At 52.0% G+C, this 19801-nt stretch overlaps 2 protein-coding genes across 2 annotated transcripts in view; one reads left to right on the top strand and one right to left on the bottom strand.

Annotated features, from left to right (window-relative positions):
* Window positions 1-3518, top strand: part of TMEM240 (transmembrane protein 240) — a 34497-nt gene extending 30979 nt beyond the window's left edge. The window contains exon 5 of the transcript XR_002096385.1: window positions 3508-3518. The gene's annotated coding sequence lies outside the window, so the exon portion shown is untranslated. The remainder of the gene's footprint in view (window positions 1-3507) is intronic.
* Window positions 3519-4719: 1201 nt separating this feature from the next.
* The window catches only part of ATAD3A (ATPase family, AAA domain containing 3A), a 64329-nt gene continuing 49247 nt past the window's right edge, over window positions 4720-19801 (bottom strand). The window contains exon 15 of the mRNA XM_019511854.1: window positions 4720-5131. Within this exon, the coding sequence (XP_019367399.1) occupies window positions 4952-5131 (180 nt within the window). The 3' untranslated portion in view covers window positions 4720-4951. The remainder of the gene's footprint in view (window positions 5132-19801) is intronic.

Here is a 19801-nt window from a genome sequence, read left to right as displayed (position 1 = left end):
CCCCCCCCCCCCCCCTTGTCTGGTGAGAGAGAGTAAATATTACTGTCTCTATTTGCTTTCTCTTCACCATTTAGTATCTTGTAATCCTTTTTCTCATGCTCCTGCTTGAACAGGCCTGGCCTCTTCGGTATCTCCTCCCATGGAAGTCCCTCCGTAGCCCTGATTGTCCTTGCTGCCCTTCTCTGGACCATCTTCTATGTCCTTTCTGAGGTGGGGACCAGAAGTGGGCACAGTGTTCAAGGTGTGGATGCTCCAGTGGCTTTGCTGGGCTAGCCAAGCTAGGCCTCTTTTGCCAGCATGAGTTGCAAGACACAGGGGCTTCTGAAAGCATGGCTAGGACAGGGACGGAGGTGACCTTCTTCTTGACCTGCGAAGCTGAGTGACGGCAGCAAAACGTTGCAGCATAGACTCAACCCAAGTCTTTCTGAAGCATGCAAGGGAGGAACGAGGTGCCTTAGCAGAGCTGGGCGTACAGAAACCAGGGCCAGGCATCAGGGCTAGGATGCAGGCACCGTGTATGGGGAATCATGTACGTTAACTACCCTGGCAGCACGTACCTCTAGCTGCTGCCCGTCTCTTCTCCAAATGCCCTGCCGCCGTCTCTGAAAGCACCGAGGGAGGGTTTTGCCGACCCCCATGGAAAAGCTCGTGGCTGATTTGTCATCCGCACGCAGGCAGGCAGCTCTGGGGCATGGGCTCTTCCGGCTCAGATGAGACCAAATGTGACATCAAAGAGCGGAGAAAAAAATGCCCAAGCGGAGGAGAAATTCAGATCCTCCGGCTACAGCAGACACCGCGGGGAAAACTCACTCCAGCTGCAGAGCGAGGGCTGGGAGCTGACAGCAGCTGGGCCCTTCACCCGTGGGGCTCATCTGAGGTTTGAGGAGCTGTGAACGTGGAAGAGCTTCTCTGCATGTTGCTCAGCTGAAATGGGGCACAAGGGACACATCTGGGGTTCCTGAGAGTCTGAGGCTGCCCCATGGGCAGCCTTCGCTGGGCCTCGCATCTCATTAGCCCGGGAGATGCTGATAGTGCAACCACAAGTGTCAGCAGCGTTGGAGGGGCCCCCACGCAGCTTTCTGTCCCGTCGCATGGATCAGGCAGCTCATGTCTCAGCTTGGGCTGTATCCAGGCACACGCATGTTCTCCAGCCAAGCCGGGCTTGGCTCGGCTCGTCTCGTCTCCTGGGAGCGTTCAGCTGGCATGGAGCTGAACAAGGCCCAGCTCCTGCACCGGTCAGTGCTGCCAGCCCTGTGCCAGCAGAGCTTGCATGCAAGGGCCCTGGTGGGGCTGGAAGGTGAGGCCTGTAGCTTGGGGTTTCCTTCATGCCCCTTAGCTTCCAGTTCTCCCTGAGAACTGACCCCCCTTGCACCGAATTAAACTTCTTTAAACCTCTCCCTGCCCCATGTTCTTAGTTGTCCTCAGCGGTGAGGGCTAATGGGGTGGGGACTTCATCACAACAGGCAGCAGAGCTCTGAGCAGCCACCTGCTAGCTGGCCACATCCCAAGCATACAGGATGGGATGCTCCTTCTCACCTTGTGTCAAAAGGGTCCTTGGTGCAAGGCAGCTGCAGGCCCTGCCTTGGTTCTTGCAAGCATCTGGGGCGACGCAGATCTGAAGGGACCAGCAAGAACTGCTCCCACCCCATTGCTCCAGGAGTGTCACTCACCTTTGCTGGAGGCTGCAGGGGCTGAGACCTGGCTCCCAAGGCAGTGGCAGAGGCGACCTGGCTCACGGAGGCAGTCAAGGGAGCAGGCAGCACTCCCCTTCTAGCTGAGATGCATTGGCGCCTGGCTCTAGGTCTTGCTACACGCTGCTCTGGGAGGCATGGGCTGTGCAGGATGGGGCATTTCACACGCAGGATGCACAGTGAGGCAAGATGAAAACTGCAGCTTTGGGAGGGCGTTGAACCGGCCCGGGCCTGGGCTGGGAGCCGGTCCTGGCTGGATGGAGCACTCTGCCCAGCATGGCTGCGTCCTGCTTTGCTAGAGGCTGGTGGAGAGAATAGCCAGGACATGGGTAACCTCAGCCCAAAGGAAGAGGCACCCATGCATGCCCAGGCTCGAAGCAGGCCAACCAACTCACAGACATGGGGCGTCACACGGACGTAGCTACTTCCCTGGTGTCCCACTGTAAAGGCCCCAACCTTTACCTGCCCCGAAGCAGAAACATGAGGAAGCCAAGGGGCCTGTAAGGCCAGTTATTCTGTCCAAGGCCACGTCAGTCCCTGCACAGCTATGGCCTGGGCAGTACAGAGCAAACCTCTGCCCTGCCAGGGAAACAGCCGGGCCCCATGCCCAAGGACTGCAGTCAGCCCCATGGCCACAGCAGCCCCCTCAGGGCCCTTCGAATGGCACCGGGGCTTGCCTGGCAGTACATGCTCTTGGCCCGTGGCGGGCAGAGTGTAACCAAGCTACTGCAGGCAAATGCCACCCAGTCCAAGCTCAGCTCATGGCCCAGCTGAAGGGCCCGGGAGACATGGCTGGGTTGGGAGAGCCTTGTGTGTGTGGGGAAGCCAGTCTGCTCAGGCCTTTCAGCTGGCACTGGGCTCCGGAGCAGCCGGGCCTCGGCCACCCACCTATTGCAGAGGTGGGGAAGACAGGACTAGAGATGCCAGCGTCACACTGAGTGCCCAGTGCCCTAAGCCCACAAATCTGGGCAAAGCCTCACGGCTCAGCCCCCCAGAGATCCTCTGGTCCTCTCATAGCCCTCTACATGCGGGCAGCTCAGCCTCGACTACAGCAGAGGGGAAGCAGGACCTATGCCAGCCTTGGTCTCTTGGCCGAGGGGCTTAGGGACAGAGCCAGGCAGAAAAGGCCCCCTCAGCACGACTATTCTCTAGCTGAGGGAAGAGGAAAGCGTATACCACCTCCTGCCCAGTCCAGCGACTGGCACTTGTAAAGCATCTCCACCGCCCAACAGTTGCACGATCTAGGCAGGCTTGGGTTAGACACAGCCCGTGGGCATCTCCAGCTCCCTCTGCCTTGCCTGATGGATCTCTTCTCCCTCCAGCTGCTGTTCAAAAGCAAACACTGTAAAGGCTGGCGGAGAGGGAGGGGGAAGAGATAAACGACCGCATTATAAATCTGTCTCCCGGCTCCAATGCTCGCATGCACGGACGACACTTCATTGCGCTGCCCAGGCGTGATGGATGGCCCTGGATCCGTCTGCGTCCAGTGTCGCTCTCCAGTAGAATAACCTGTGTTAACAAAGTGCCGCTAGCTCATCGCTCACACCATGTTGCAGAGGGGAGGTCACCTCACCCCTTCGAGGCCAGGTCAGCCCCGTACAGTGTTACACTGCCAGGCAGCTGCTGCTGCCTCCTCCCAAGGCATCAATTATTCCCAAAGCTGACAGCAAGCTAAACTCAAAGATGGGGCAGGCTGAGGCTGGGGAAGGCGAAGAGGTCTTGGGCCCTAAACTGCCGCTGGGCAAAGAGGTGAATGCAACCCAGCATCCCCTCACTTCAATTTCCCCCTGCGCCTACGTTCTAGCCTGATTAACAGCAGCGGTGACGGCAACTGGGACAGCTACTCAGCAGGCAGCGGGGCATGAAATCACAGCTCCTAGAGGCTGGGAGCTCAGCACAGGCCTCCAAGATGGATTCCTTAAAAGACCTGGTTTAAAGCAGCAGCAGCAGTGCTGGCTGGTACCCACACGCTCTGCTGGAGGAGGCCTCCTCCACTGCAGGGGCTTGATGACACTGGGTGGGCTGCTCCCTTCAAACAGGAGCTTGCAGCTGTTGGGTTCACCCTGGGAAGGAGGGCAGAGCCCAGTGGCCACGTGAACAAACAGAAGGAACATCACTGCTAGGGAGGGCTCTGTCCTGTCCCTGTCAGGGGGAAATACCCTCTGTTGCAAAGTGGCCAGTACAGGCAACCTGGTTGGCTTTTTGGCCCAGGGAGGAGACGAGCTGAGGGGCCCAGCTGGCTCACAAAGGGTTTCAAGTCCTGGTCTCAAGGCTCCAAGACAGGGAGAGCTCTCCCCTCCTTCCAAGAGAGGCCACGCAAACGTGGGGTCTATTCCCAACATGCCTCACCGGTGGGGCAGACTCAGCTGCTGCAGAAGCATCTAACCTGGCTGCGTGAGAGCCTGGCACAATCCTAAAAGCCTGTCTGTACCAGGGCTATGCGGCCACTTGGGGAAATGAACCGACAAGAGCCATAGCTGGAAATGCTACCCCTGCCCTTGGGCAGCTCAGGCCGAGACAGAGCGCTTGGGGTAGAAGAGCGCTTTGTCTGGGACCAGCCCTAGATTTGCCAGCAGACCCTTGCTCCGCACATGCTCCACTGCCCGAGCAAACCCCACTCAGCACAACCGACTTCAGCCCCTTGGGGCCTAGCCCCCAGAAGGGAGCGCCTGCTGTTCTCCCCTCACCAGGACGAACTCGTGTTTTTCTTCCCACCATTAAAGAAAACCTCCCAATGGTTTCTAGCAGCTCCTGCCCTCCTGTGCATCAGACCCCCCTGCTTTGGCACCCCCCACCCTGCCACGCCATGGCCCCACAGTGGCTCTGGCACGTGGGTGAGTGTCACCCCCGTGAGCATGCCAGGCTGGCAGCCCTGGAGCCCCAAGCCCATGGGCCACAGCCATATCCCCACACTGCTCCCAAACCTGCCCCGAGCCCCACTGGAGCATGGGAGGAATTCGGGGCACTGGGGTCCGACCTTGGGGCTCCGAGCATGCGGCGGCAGAGGGGCACAAGTCGGGCAATGGCACTTTGGCAGGGGGCTCCTTTAATGGGAGGCACTGGCTTCGTCCAAACCACCATAATCTCTGGTGCTACCTCGAGGTATAAAATGGTGAGGGGGGAGGCAGGCGGTGCCCCCTCCAGCAGCGATGGCCGCCCCTCACCCTGACATGATTCCAGGGACACGTGTGCCCAGCAGGCCTCCGGGCCGGGCCTCCCCCAACCCCACGCATGCGAGTCTGGCGCCTGCAGGCCGCTTCTCACACAGAGGTCCCCGTGGGGAAAGGTATCAGCCGGTCCTTGCCGGGCTGCTTGCCCATTTCTGCAGCCTCTGCTTTCAGCCACTCCATCTTCTGTTTGTGCTGCTGCACAGCGTCAGCCACGCGGGCATCGATCATGGCCTCACTGAGGACCCCGTCCTCTGATGCGTACGCTGCAGCCTGCAGAGGGGAAGAGAAGACTGGTGGTTAGGAACAGGGCACCTGTAGTAGCAGCACGTGGAGCCGGGACTGGCCCCCTTGCTCTGGGCAGCTGCACAGCTCTGGCTGCAGCCCTCGGGCTACCAGCACAAGGGCTGGAGCACAGCAGCCCTGTCCATCTCTGCGTGGGTGCTGCTCTGAGGCGGCTGCAGCAGATTGCTGAGATCAGAGCAAGCCCCCAGTGTGGAGGAGACTCTGACCAGCTTCAATCCCCTGCACCCTCTTTGGCATCGCAAGGAGCCCCACATCTCACTTCCCTGCCCTTCCCGGCAGACTTGGAGATGCACAGGGAGTGCACAGCTTTCCCCAGGAGTGCTGGGGAGCTCCCCTTTAAACATCTGGGTTCACAGCCACATCCCTCACCTTCGGGGCTGGAGCAGCCTCGCTAGAGATGCTTTCTGCCTGCTCAAGCCTTGCACTGTGCATTACCCCAAACACCCAACTAACTCCATGGTGACCCAGACACTAGAGCACTTCTGGGAAAAGCAGGCTAGACAAGTCCTGCACTTCCAATGCACGCTCACAGGAGAAGCTACAGCCCTTTGTACTGTGACAAAAAAAAGCGTTCGATCACAAAGCAGCGCCAGAGTGCACAAACGCTTTTATACACACAGCGCTTCCCCCCAGTTCACTGGAAGTCTTTGCTATGGGAAATTACCAAAATGGGGGAGAACAAGAGTCATCTTTCCAGCAGTGCCGCATTGACCATGGACACCTATCGCCTTCGCAGTGTTGAGGCCAGGGCTGGTCTGTCTGCAGTTTTGCAAAGCTGCTGCAGCTGGGTCCTGGCTAAGCCCCAGCTGCAGCAGGCTTTTGAGAGGAGATTTCCTCTGGCAAGGATCTTCCCACCAACCTGACCCTTCTCAAAGGCAAGGGGGCCAGACCACCGCCTTCTGCATCCCTTTCTGGGCAGCTCTTTGATCCCTTGCTTAGGGCTGTGGTACAGCCTGGCTGTGAAACCCACGCTGCTTCTCCTTTAAAGCCTCCCAGGGAGAGATCGGCCTCCACCTCGCTGCTCTGAGAAGACAGCAGCTCCTGATCCAGCTCTTGGGGGCAGTTGGGAAATGAGTGCCCACCCACCCCCAGCAAAACCAAGCACAGAGCCCCTCCAGCCTCCCCTCCGTGGCCCATTTTTCTTGCGCAAACCCAGGGACACCTAAGCAGCTGTTTGCAATCAGCCCGCAGGCCCTGGGAGAAGGGCGCTCTGAGGCTGGAGCACCTTGACACAGGAGGACAGGGCATGCATGCTGTAAGCTGGTCCTATGGATTCAAGCGCCAACTCTGGGATGGCTGCCCTGCCGCATCCCCTGATGACCGGCCATCCGCCATAAGTATTCATGACCCGTTTACAGCATTGTGCCCCCCACCTGTCCCACCCTGCTGCGAAATCTAGGCTGTGGATAGGCTTGAGATCCAGCCTGAGCATCCCTCTGCTGAAGGCTCAACTGGCCTGCCAGAGCTCTCCAAAGCGGCTACCCCCTTTGTCTGCCTGGCTTCTCTTGGCACAAGCTGGCGGGGAGGGAGCTCAGGCATTTAAAATGGAGTGAGCGTGACGCGTGCACACCCCTGGGCTGAGCAGGCCAGCGGCATTCACTGCTTCCCCGCGCTGCAGAGCCCATCAATCCCATTGTGGAGGCTCCAGCCGAAGCGGCGCAGTTCACGCTCTGCTGATTTTCTCAATGACTTTCTATAAATAGCAAGCCCGAGGCCCTGGCTGTCAGAAAAGCAAATGGGGGAAAGCAGTGGCACCTTCGGGGAGCAGCTTACATACTGAAAACCAACGCCTGGCTTCATTTGTATTCATACGCTGGGCTCTGGCATGGACAGATTTTAACCCATTTGCTGCCCTGCACCTGGTCAAGCTGGAGAAATTGGACTTGGCCCTGGAGCTGTTCAGAGGCAAAAATCAATTGTTCCTCCTCCCTTTTGCCAGGGAGAGGTTACGGAGCTAGGCACGAACCCCCTCCATGATACCCATCTGGTACCCCCACCTCCACCCGCAGGAAGAGAAGCCGATAAGCTCAGCAGTAGCCTTGGAGTGATGTTTACCAGCGCCGCTACTTCACAGCCCAGCCTGCTCCAAAAACATCTCACACCTCTCTTCTGCCCTTCAGCGCCCAGGCACTTTACAGCCTCCCCCCTACAGAAGACAAGCATTTCACACAGAGGGAAAGGTCACACAAGTCAGAGGAAGAGATGGGCACAAAATGAAGGGAATGTTAGCTGCATCCTGTCTCCATCTAGGAGGCAATCCCAGCACTAGGACAAAAGAGCAGGCCTCTCTCGTGGGGATGGCGTGGGACTCTTGCAAGAGGTGGGCAGCGGGTAGTGCTAGCAATCGACACGCATTTCCTTGGCTGTTGTTCCAGAGCAGCAGCAAAGGTGGTGCGGCCGTGGGTTTGCACTGGAGCCATAGAAGTCAGGAGTTTGGGTAACGCTGGACGTGGCTAAGACGATTCTAGGCATGGAAACCAATGGAGTCCTAGCCAGGTCAGCTGAGGAAGAGCCAGGGAGAAGGAGAATCATGGAGAAGCAGGGGTGGAAGGGACCTCCAGAGGACATCGAGTCCACCCCCTGCCTGAGGCAGGATCATTGCTATCCAAACCATCCCAGACAATCCACCATCTTGGAAAAACTACTGTCAAGCCTGACACAAGATATAACACCCTCCTTAACCTGCCGCAGGTAGAACAGGGAGACCACGGCAGCCAATGTCCTGCTTCTATAAAAGGTTGTAAATATGTATGCTTCAGCAATCCCAGGTAAAGGACCATGCCCCCAGCTACAGAGAAAGGGGAAGCCCAACTACCTTTTGTGTGAGCCTGAAAGTCTATTTCCATGATGCCGACTGCTGGCTGTGTTACACGGTTACAGGCTCTATCTGCTGATTATCCAGGATCAGAGAAACTTGAGGGATGGGGCCAAGCTAACAACAAGCAATGAACCCACAGTGGATTTCCATTAGCAGTGATCGATTCTGAACCCAGCCTACACAGGGATCAGACCTTTGCAGCCATTTGCCTGGACTTCAAACAGGAGATTCAAACCCATAGCATCCCTTGCCACTGCAGACCCTGGATCGTGTCTTAATTAGGGTGGGAGCTCAATGGGGTCCAGCCCCACTTCCCTGGGTGGGGCACGCAACCCTGGGTTTGTGCACACTTCTGCTACCCCCATTACAGGATGGAGGGGGTCAGGCAAGCTAACACGGAGGTGCATGTGCAGAGGTGCGGGGGCTCCAGCTCCGCAGGGGAGACCTGTGCTGCACTGCAGACTTGTGGGAGTGGAATAGCAGGGTTTGCTGCTGCCCTGCACTGAGGTACATGGCCAGGGTGGAAGGTCTAGGCATGCGCTGGTGTGATCTGCCCTGCAGACACCCTGCCTAGACCTCATCTATGGGAGCCCGGCAGCTCCAGCCCCTCACCTGTTAGCTCAGTGCAGCCCCACTCAGATGCCTTTGGGACAGCTCTGTAATAGGATGTGTTTTCTGACTGCAGTTTTTCAGAGCTGCTGCTGATTTTAAAAACTGGGACAGCTGCCTAAGGCTAGGCATACTTCAGGGGGGTCAAATCCCTGGGAATTAAGAAAGGAAATTGGTTACACCATGGCCTCCGTCTGCCGTGGGCAGGCAGAGGGCAGACCCTGTGGACTGAAGCATTGGGCGTTGCTTAAACCTGCTCTTTTGCTCCTTTAGAGAGAAATGCTGCTGTCCAGATGCTGCCCATGGTTTTGTTCTGCCTGAGACAGCAGTAAGGAGCTTTAATGATTGCAGCCGGCAACGCAGCAAACGACTGTTGGAGAAAAAACTAATTAGGAAAATATATACATGAACCTGAAACAAATTAAGTGACTGGCATGTTGCAATTAAGCTTTGCACTTCGGGGATTCACGTTGAGTCGCATCAGGGGCATAATGCAATGTAGCCAGAGACACGGTGGCAGATGAATGCCTCCCATTCAGTACTTTGTTCTGGCGCCATCCACCATTGCAAAGGGGGAAAATTGTGTGATTATTGTCTGAAGTCTTCAGACGCATTCGATTTTGGGAGCTGTCATGACAGGCTCATCTAGACAAGACAGGGAAGCTTAAAATACCTCCAGACACAATTGCTTCAAGGCTGCTTTCAGGGCTTTTTAAAGAGCACCTGGCTCACCGCATGTTTACCAGCTTTGCTGTGTAGCTGCGATTAGAAAAGGAAGGTGGAAGGATGACGTTGTGGCTTCCTGTGTTTATTCCCCCCGTGCCCACTCCCACTTTGGATTAGCCTGGTCTACAACTTCTAGGTAAGAAACCCCATGGTATTTCCCACTGGCAGCACTGAAAACTTACCAAGGGGTTTTGCAGGAGGAGAGAACTGGTGGGACTGCCCAGCCCCTCCCGCGGGTGCCTGAGCCTGGGGAATTCAATAGGAATTCAGGTTTCGGGAGTGAAATGACTAAACTCGAGCATCCCACAAACATGTGGCTCCTACGGGGTGATTTTCTGCCTACAGCCTTGTTGGTTGCCTTTTCCTGGTGCTCTAGGTTTCAGGCTACAGCAGGTCCCGCGGCTCCAACCTGATCCTGAACACACAGCGCTTGAATTCAGTCACAGGGATGGGTAAGGCAGCAACAATGCAAATGCATGAAGGGCTACAAAGCTGGGAAGGAGCCACCAAGGCCATCGAGTCCAGCCACCGGCACCACAATCTCCACTTCAAACCCTCGTGCACAGCTATCAGAAAACATCCCCTGCAGCACCGAGAAGCCCCTACAATGTAAAACCTTCAAGCAAAGCCATGCCTAGTGCTGGCTGCAAGTGGCCTAATCCCTAGTACCACAGGAAAAGGGCGCCTTTGCCAAAGGAACGGGAACATCCGTTGTGTCCCACACGGCCTGTTTGCACACGGAGCCAAGGCCCAAGGCTGCCGGAGGGCTGACATCTGATCCTGACGCAGTGTTTGGGTTAGGTCATTTTATCTGCACGACTGAGACCTGATTTACGGCTGCGCTACACAAAGCTGAGCCCTTCTTTTGCAGGAAAACGCATTATTCCAGCTGCAACTGATAATCCAATGAGCTCCCATGTCAGTGCTGATACAGATCCAATACAACGATACCAGCTAATTTTATATCTATATCAGCCGGTTTAGAAGAGCTGGATTTTTTATGCTTGATTACACAGTTTGACTTCAAAAAATGGTTAATATGGGTAGAAAATATATAATGGTGTCTAGTGGGTTTCGCTCACCATTGATATTAATAGGTCTAATTTTAGCCCTCATTTAAGCTACGCCTTGCTCTAAACCAGCTCTATGTGGCATAAACCCACTAAATGCACTTTAAAGTGACTGTAAGCAGACTACCTTTGACCTCTCTCTCTCCTACCTTTTAAATTCTTCTCACCTATGACATTCTCTCGCCTGCTCATTTCCTGTGCTGCTGCTTTTCTTACCCAGACTCTGGTCAAGCATATGCAAGCAAATGCCGAACTATATCATCGCCAAACAGTTTAGGGCCTACTACAGTCTGCAGCTGAAACACTAGCTCCAAGTAAGGTAATAGTAGCTACTTAGACAGCTGTGTGCACCCAGGCACAGACAAAAACAGGCAAATACCTCTGAAATGGGGAAAGAGGCAGAGCTTAAGTACCTTCCTTAAGGTCACAAGTCAACAGCAGAGCCTGGAATAAAGGCAGCTTTGTAAAGCACAGCTCCTAGCTACAGAAAATTGCTTAATGAACCCTTTTACAGATGCATAGATCGAATAAGGAGTTGCACGATCCTACAGTGGGGGTTTACAGAAGAAAAGACTCAATAACCCAGGTCAGGAATGTAGTAAAGTGCAAAGCTAAGGGCAAAAAAAAAAAAAAAATTCTCCTTTTTCCAGCTCTGCCCATGCACAGAGCACCCAGCCGTCTCTTGGAAGTTGAGGTCCCATCTGGCCACTGGGGGCGACTGCATGTTGTGTGCTGGGATGCCACAGAGCAGGTACCCCACGCCACACTCTGACCTCTGTCTTTCCCAGGAGGGCTGGTGTTGACTCTGCAACCTGCTTATTCTTTGACGGAGTTTCCCAAGCTCTCGCATGCTGTAACGTCAGCAGATGAGCACTAAAACCTCCTGCCCTACCTGCTGTCATTTTATAGACACTTGCTTTAATTGTGCTGTTGCGGTCACACACTTTTTAAGGATGTAATTAGGGTAACAGCATTAAGGAAATAAAGTTACTGTAGCTCCCCTCCTGGTGCACATTAGTTCAAGATCACTTCAGGAACAAATGATGGAGGGGGAGGTCATTCTCAGGGATTAATGATGGGTTCTGAGCACTGACAGCCTGAGGAAAAGCAGAGGGCTATTAGCTGCAGCTTTGTTACAGGAAACGCCTCCTGCCTTGGCCTTTATGCGCTGGTAAAGGGTTTCTCTTCTCAATCAAAGGAAGAAACTCCACATAAATAAAAGTTCACTTGGCCCCTCCACAGGACTCTTGCTCTAGGGCTTCAAGGTGAGTGCTCGCAGTCTGCACCTGGTGGCCAGCAAACAGCTCACAGCACTGGGAAAGCTGTCATGGTGCCACTCTCTGGTTGCATTTGGGCTGCATGCTCTTCAGAAATGGTCTACACTGTAGAAGCAGCATAACATGGCCCTAATCTCAGCTGAGCACCTGCTACTAGAGATGTTGGGAACATCCTGTAATATACACCCAAGCTCATCACCTGGAGTCTTGGTTTTCCCTTATAAAAAAATTGCAAATTTTCTGATTAAAACTCTAAATTCCATGATTAAAATGAAACACCACTAATATATATAGATCTATATCTATATATAGATCTGGATATCAGCTGAACACAATGTTTTGATATATTTACAGTTTTAAAGCAATTTGGAAGCCTACCAGTGCCTCAATCTCTGTAATAAAATTAATTCTGAATACCTATACATTGTAGTGTTTGATTTTGGGTTTATCATCATGGGACATCAGAGCTCTCCCTGCCCCCTTCGCTTGCAGAATGCAGGCCCAGGCTCCTCCCTTCCAAGCCACAGTCTGCTGGCCCTGCTGGTGCCCCTTGCCCCCCACCCACAGCCCTCTGGCCCTCCGACCAGCCCTGCCGGAGGGGGCTCCCAGCTGCCAGAGCTACAGGGCCAGGGTCCGCAGCTCCCTGCCCCCTGCAGCAGTGCCCGAGCCCTGGCTACTGCCCGCAGGAGACAGCAGCTGCTGCAGTGAAGCTGAGCACAGAGCAGTAGGCATGGAGTGGGGCCAGCTCCGCGCCACGGTGTGCCCCCTGCCCGCCCCCGCCACACCAGACCTACCTGTAGGAGCTGCTCTCCAGGCTGCATGGGGCCATGTGTATATACATGCACATAGTGCCCCTTGCCCAACAGCCTTCCTCTCACTCCCTGCCCTTTGCAGGTGGGAACTCTGCCAGCTAGTAGAGCACTTGGTGCAAAGCTGCAAAATCTGTGGGTTTCTCTGTTAAAATGAAAAACACACACTTTCCTCAAGTAAAGGGGGAAATCCGTGTTTTTCTCATTTCCCCTTGGGAAATGGAGAACCTGGATCCCTGCTCAGCAGTCACTATACACCAGCGATTCTCAACCTTTCTACACTGAAGCGCACCCCCCGCCAAATGCCAGCTCTGAGCTTTCACTCATTTTTTGACTACAGAAGAAATACTAGAGCAATTCTTCAGCTGCAAAGAACTCAGAGAGTCCACAACAGGGCATAATGTTTGTGATGCTATGGACTCCTATTTGAAATCTCTGGTTTATCTTATCCATCATCTCTATGCGTTTGCACCCCAAGGTATCCTTAAAAGTATTTTGCAGCCTCCTGGTTGCGAATCACAGCTATACACCAATTACTGGCTCCCACATGCAGACCCAGCTCCACTTTCTGGCTGGGATGGTAAAAGTCACAGTCCGATGCATTTAACATTGCTGGACAGGAGTTTGGATGTTCACATAAAGCCAGCTCTACCTGGCACTTGTGCATTCTTCGCTAGCAAAGCAACCTCCCGGAAGCCAACCTCTCAGGTTTCTCTGTGTTCTGTAGCAGGGAGAGAGACGCCACAATACAACCAAAACATTTACCCAGCAAAGTGATTTACTGCATCCCAATACAGAGAAAACGCACAGAGGAGACTGTGTCAACAGCACCCAGGAGCAGTCGCTTCTGAGTCCAGCTAATGTGTTCAAGTGGACGCCAAGGTAGAAACGCTATCTACAGGTTAAAAGGCAGCGGGAACAAGTGGCTCTCAGCAGGAGTGAAAGGCACGAGCTCTGAAAGGGTTTATGTGGTTGCTAAGGCAGGTTAAAAAAAATAGGGAAAAAAATAATCAATTTTTGATGTTGCAACATCACAGAGCAAGCCCACTGCAGCAGACTGCGCCTGGCTTCCTGGATTCAGAGTGCCGCCGCTGAGCTGACCAAACTGAATCCTTCTTCCTAAAATATTATTGAAGAAATCCATTAAAGCGCTCACTGGCTATACGGCAGCAGGGGAAAATCGTGGTGGAGCAGCCCCTGCAAAAAACAGTCATTTTTTGTTCAGCAATGACAGCCAGTGCAGCAACCGGATCGTTTCTCTTTATACATCCAAAGGTGGAAACAAGCCGCCTTCCTTCCTTTAGCCTTGGTGCTGTGCACAAAAAGCACCTGGATCCTTTCCTAGGCCTAAGCAGGGCATGAGGCCGTGCAAGCTCCTTGCGACGTGCAATTCCAGCCAGGCTGCATCCTCCAGCCATCGTCCTGCTCCGCTCCTTGAGCAACGGATGATGCAGGCACTGAATTACACCATGCTTGGGATCCCTAGAACGGGACAGCTCTTCCTCCGATTACACTAGCTGCTTCCTGACCCTCAGCTGCCTATCCCAGGTCTACAGTGGACCCACTGAGCAATCTGCCTCTCCCTACTCTGCCCAAGCCAACAGTGGTGCCTAGGATCTCTTCTTGGTTGATAAGAGAAGCCAAGCCTGTCTGATTTATCAGAACAGGGGAAGGACTCTTACCTCCCCCTAATACAATGGACCCACTCCTAGTAACTTCAGGTCATGTCCTCCCCCTTTTAACTAGGCACTAATCTCTCGTATGGAAGCTGCCATATAAATGTCACTCCTGGGAAAAACCAGAACTTCATCTGCTTCTTCACTGTGCAGGATGGGGCAGGGAGGGGGTGTCTGGGCTGGAAGGTCTGTAAGACAGTCGGCAAGACCATTGCAAGGGCTTTCGAGCACGGTGCCAGGAACTAGTCTAACACAATGACCTTGGGTTCAGGTGGCCGACGGAGGGAGCAAAGCATGAAAACGCACTAGAGGAGCTGATTTACTGCCTGTGGGGCACGGGGAAAAGGGAAGTGGTGTTCGTGCTGCCACCGCTCACATTTCAGCTGTGACGCTCGTACGGGAAAGCTGAGCTAGTGGGGGGCCCTGCAAGAATCTCCTCAAAGAGCCCCCCTGGAGCACATTAAGGAGTCCCTACAGCCCCTTCTCACTGAATGACCAGATACCTTATTAATTAACTGACTTTGGGGATGGAGGGGGCCTGTGATGATTTAGAATGAGGTAATAAGGCAGCCAGGGGGCTAATAAAGCCATCTCGGGTGCTCAGCTTCCACATCCAATTTATAATTCACTGTCCACTCTCCACGTTGAAGCTCAAGGCTGACAGAGTGCAGGGGTGGTAATGCTGGGGGAAAGCGATAGCGTTTATCTCAATAACACCTCCCCCTAAATGACTAGCTGATGACGACTCAAGAAAGCATGTGATCCCTGTCTGGCAAAGACAGCGCTCTCTGCAAAGACGTGAGCAGGGCGTGATAGATTACGAGGTCTCTGCTTTTATTACAGAAATAAAAAATCCAGAGCCCTTCTGGAAGCAGGTCTTAAAACTGTGGGAGACTCAACAGATCCAAGAACTCAGTGATGCACAAATGCTGCCCTGTGCATCTCAGTGGGTTTCACTTCTGACGCCTGGCTGCCCACCCAGCTAACAAATGAACCACAAAGCACTCGACCACAAACCCAAAACCACTCCTAGGCTTTTCTAGATGTTAGAAGCCTGTGCTGGCAAACTACTGCTGGTTTCTGCCTCACCCCAAACCTCTCCAGCTCTGTGCTGCGCTGGCAGTCTGCAAATGTCCAAGACTATCAAAGCCTGCAAGTATAGGCACAGAAATACAAAAGCAAAATAGATTTTAATATCAAAACAAGCACCGGCTGCTGCACTGCCTGTATGATTGATTTAAAACCTCAATACACTATTGAAGTGTAGCTGCTACAGATCCAACCCAGCTCAGAGACCTCCCTGGAGCAAAGCATGCCTGCCGGGGAGAGCTACGCACTGTGACTGCATTGCAAACCCCATCCTAGTCTGCTGAGGAAGACATTGGTCAAGTGGAAGATCTGGTTGACTTTTGCAATGCGACTCTGGTCTTTTATACAAGTTGCTGGGTGATGAGATCCTGGCAGTTGGTCTCATGGACAGCAAGCAGGCAACCAAAAAAGACAAAAAGAATCCCAATCGAATTCTCAGAGCAACGGGGAGGTGTCCTGAAGAGTCCTGTACATACTTTAGAAAACTAACACTCCAGGCACATGATGACTTGGCTCAATTTTTGCCAATTGTTTCTGGTAAATTTGTTCCACCGCCAAAGGGAGTTGCCTTGACTAGGAGTGAAATAAATTACTGGCATTGGAGCAAAGTGCACGAGCGGGCACACTCGCTTAGACTGAATCGATTAAACTGTTTATCCTTTGGTGAACAAACAAGAACTCTGGCCTTGCAGTAAATTCAATTTGGGTGTATAGTCCCTGATTTTGGATAGAAAATGCCACATCCCCAGTTTAAGTTCTCTTAGCCATCTGAAATGTATCAGACTGCCCTGCGATTCCTTGCTGTTCATCATTCTGGAGAGAGTTTGTTACAGGGACAGCATGCAATTCTCCTTTTTAACCTCCTGCAAAATTACAGCTTGGGTGTATTTTCAGAAAGCAAAAGCAAGAATCCTGCTAAGTAGTCTTTGTTCAAGCCAGAGAAGCAGCCCCAGCTACCCCAGATGTACATACATGCTGGAGCTGGTTTTTAAGGCTGGGGGTTGAAGTTCCTGCTCCCACCCCTGCCATTCGGTTAGCCAGGCTTGACAATCTTAGGAAGTGTGGCTCACAAGACAGATGCAATCCTGTGACTTTTTGGGAACAAAAAAAAAAAAAATCAGCCCCCGCCCCCTTCACCATAGATCTCATGAGAGTGGAGCCGTAACACAGAGTGACCACCTGCAGCTCGAGTGTGAAAAAGACAAGCTCACCTGCAATCAAACTACACCTGAAATGCTATGTGGAAACGCTTGGTAGCCCCGACGAAACACTACACATGCGCAACAATACCGTGGCGTCTCCTGCAAACTCCTCATGGCAGGAATGCTGAGGAGAGAAGATGCTCTCTCACACTTTAAATGGATTAGATGCAAAAACCTTCCTGGAGTCTGAAGGACGCAGTGCTCCTGGCCGGCAGGGCACCAAGTGTGTGGATGCTCTGTTAGGCAGGGCTTGGTGATGAGCAGGAAACTGGAGCTGCAGCTCCTGAGAGAGACTCTGGATTACAAGGAGCAGCACAGGGCTAGGGGATGCCCTTCAAGACAGTTCTTCTGGCAAGTACAAGTGGGGACCCAACCTGCCTGACACAGGGAGGAAGCGAGTGAAACGCTCTGCATTCACTTCACTCCTCTCCAACAATATGAAACTGCAGCTGCAGCCAACTATCGACAAACCAACCTACTTACACTGCTGGCTGGCAGCTCCCAAAAAGACCCACAGCTTGCTGTAGGAGGCTCCTCTCTATGGGAAACCTTCATAGAAAATGAAAAATGACAAAGGACCAGTGATACCAAAACTAATGGTTTGTAGCAATCAGCTGCGCACCTGAATCCTGAGGCTGGGGGAGAGCCCAGGAGATGGAAGAGCTTCGATTACAATAGCAGCAGCAGGTCGATTGGCAGACTTTGCTCTCCAATCTTACTAAGAAAAATGCCAGTTTACTGCCAATTGTTATTTGCTCAGAAGGAAGAGCCACATTGCCATTTCTGTACAAAGCCACTGTTGGTAACTAGCTATGGGGAAGCAATGCCATCTCACAGCCATGTTGAAGCAAGCAGGGTGGGGGGCTTCACCCATCCCCGATTTGCAGCTTTGCCAGCTTCCCCAGCCAGGCCAGGTGGAAATGAGGAGAGCACTGTGCGATGGTCCAGAAGGCGATGATGTGGATTCTGCACAGGGTCTGAGTCTGTCCACCCAACAGACTGGTTATGAGGAAGGACACTGCCCCTAAGGACTGCTAGGCCCATCATCAGACTATGTGCAAATGCAAGTTGCTGGAAAGGAAAAGGCTTCAAGCTGGATGGCAACTGAGCCATACAACATCCCCAATATGCATGCTCACACCATTATTTCAGTCGTATTTCTGATAACGCTCCTCCAAATGTTTCTTGTGCACCCAGTGCCTGCCTAGGAATTCCCGCCCTGGATCTCTCCTACTTTAGCTTAGGAAGCCGACAAAAATACTACTCCAAACTCTGCTTTTGAGAGCTAATTTGTGCTAATTTTCTTCTGAAATAAAAACAAGTTAGACCATGCCAGGAGGTGGGGAGTATATCCAATTCAGCTGCTTTTTTTTTTTTTTTTGCAAAGTTATTGAAAAACTGGAAACATGACATTTTGCAGACAGAATTCCTTACCTGTGACCTTGAACATGGGGAAGGGTAGCACACGTTCTGAACTGCCATGAATATGAAAAAAAAAATACACACACACGGGATAAAACACGGCCAGCTTGTTCAGGCAAAGAATTGTAGGGCAATTTCACCGGACACTGTCATAATCCCAGCCACAGAGGTGCAGGGGAACCCACTAGGATTAATGAGTACAGGTTGAACAAAGGCTGGACTGAAGGGTTAAATGAACAAGAGGAGATTGATTTTCTGATGGACAAGATTACATTTCACACCTGACTTCTGCAGGGTAATCAATGCCCAGCTTTTACACAATGCCTTTCAATTACAATTTCAAAGGTCAGTATTATGAATCCCATTTTACACTTGGGGAAACAGGCAGGGAGGCCAAGTGTCTTGCTCCTGTTTACCAACTGGGAATAGAAGCCAGGCCCCCTAGACTCTGTTCAGTGCTCAATCTACTAGCCATGAATCACAAGCCTCTTTCAAAATATGTTAGCCCAAAAGACTGCACTGTGCATATGAGTAGAGGGCTTGGGAGTCAGAAGACCTGGATACATTTCCCCATCTTTTGTTGATCTATTATATGTTCCTGCGCAAGTCACTTGGCCCTTGGGCTTCAGTAGCTCCATTGAATAATAAATAAAATACCTGCTTAAATTGGCTATGTTGTTACTCAATCTGTAGCTGCAAAAACATTGTGTGCAAGTCAGACATGCAGCAACAGCTACATTGATGGATTTGGCCTGGAAAGTGTAAATATTCCCTCCTAAGATACTCCTCTAACAAGCCAACCCTTTCGAGGGCTCATGCTGCCTACACCTTTACAGTAACAATACACACCTTTGGCTCTAAACCTACAACCAGAGGATTTCCTTTCAGCATAACATTATAAAGGCCTCTGAGTCCATTGTGCACTATTCAGGAAGCTGATGGCAAACAGCACCTCTTTCAGATTCAATGCAAAGCGAATAGTCTGTTGAAGGATCGGGAGGACAGACCAAGTTATCAAGGTTATCTCCAATTATAAACACAAAGAACACACCTCTCCGTGCTTCTTTAACTGAGAAGAACACCCACAATATCAGAAAAAAAGTCATGTTACTGATAGTCTCGCATTCTAAGGAATAAGGCACTGGTTTTCATTTTCAGCCATACTCTGAGACACATGGATTGATAAGCTGGTTAGAACAAGCTGTGACCATTTACACTGTCACAAGATTTCCAACTCGCCTCAAAAGTACCTTTCACAAGTAACTGGTGTTCCATGCAATGCACAAGTAGATTACTCAGGAACAGTTTAGTAAAGGTCCTTTGTTCTTGCTTCACATGCACATAAAAAAAGAATACATGGGTCCAAAATATTAATTTTCAACCCAAAATTATAACCTCCTTTGCTGACTTCACGCATGCCATGGAATGCTGGACTGGGATCTCAGCCTAAGCAGATACTCCTGCGAACAAAGATCCTGTCGGCATGCAAAGTCTTTAGCATCAAAAAACAAGAAAAGAAAATTCAGAACATTCACACTTTGATATATGCAACAAAAACAGGTCGGGTTGCAATTTCCACCACGCTATAAATGCACAAATGCTTTAAAGGCATCTAGAACAGATACATGACTACAGGATCTTATTCTTTAGAGAAGAGCATTTCCACAGGGCATATAAAGCCTGAACAGGTAATTGGAAAGACACTGCATAGCTTTTCGTTGGTAACTTTAAATTCATACACTGCATATTTAAGAACCAAATTCTGCCTTTTGTCACAACACTTAATTCTGTGTAGCGATTCTAGTGAAGTTGGGATGAATATACATTGGATTCTTGTCAAAAACTTAGCTAAACTATTCCTAGTTTCATAGTTTCTAGGGTCAGAAGGGACCTGAGCAGATCATCAAGTCCGACCCACTGCCATGGGCAGGAAAGAGTA

Source organism: Gavialis gangeticus, unplaced genomic scaffold, assembly GCF_001723915.1.
Source record: "Gavialis gangeticus isolate Ggan-Ray unplaced genomic scaffold, GavGan_comp1, whole genome shotgun sequence".
In the NCBI taxonomy this organism is placed as follows: domain Eukaryota; kingdom Metazoa; phylum Chordata; order Crocodylia; family Gavialidae; genus Gavialis; species Gavialis gangeticus.
This window is presented reverse-complemented; position numbering and strand designations above follow the sequence as displayed.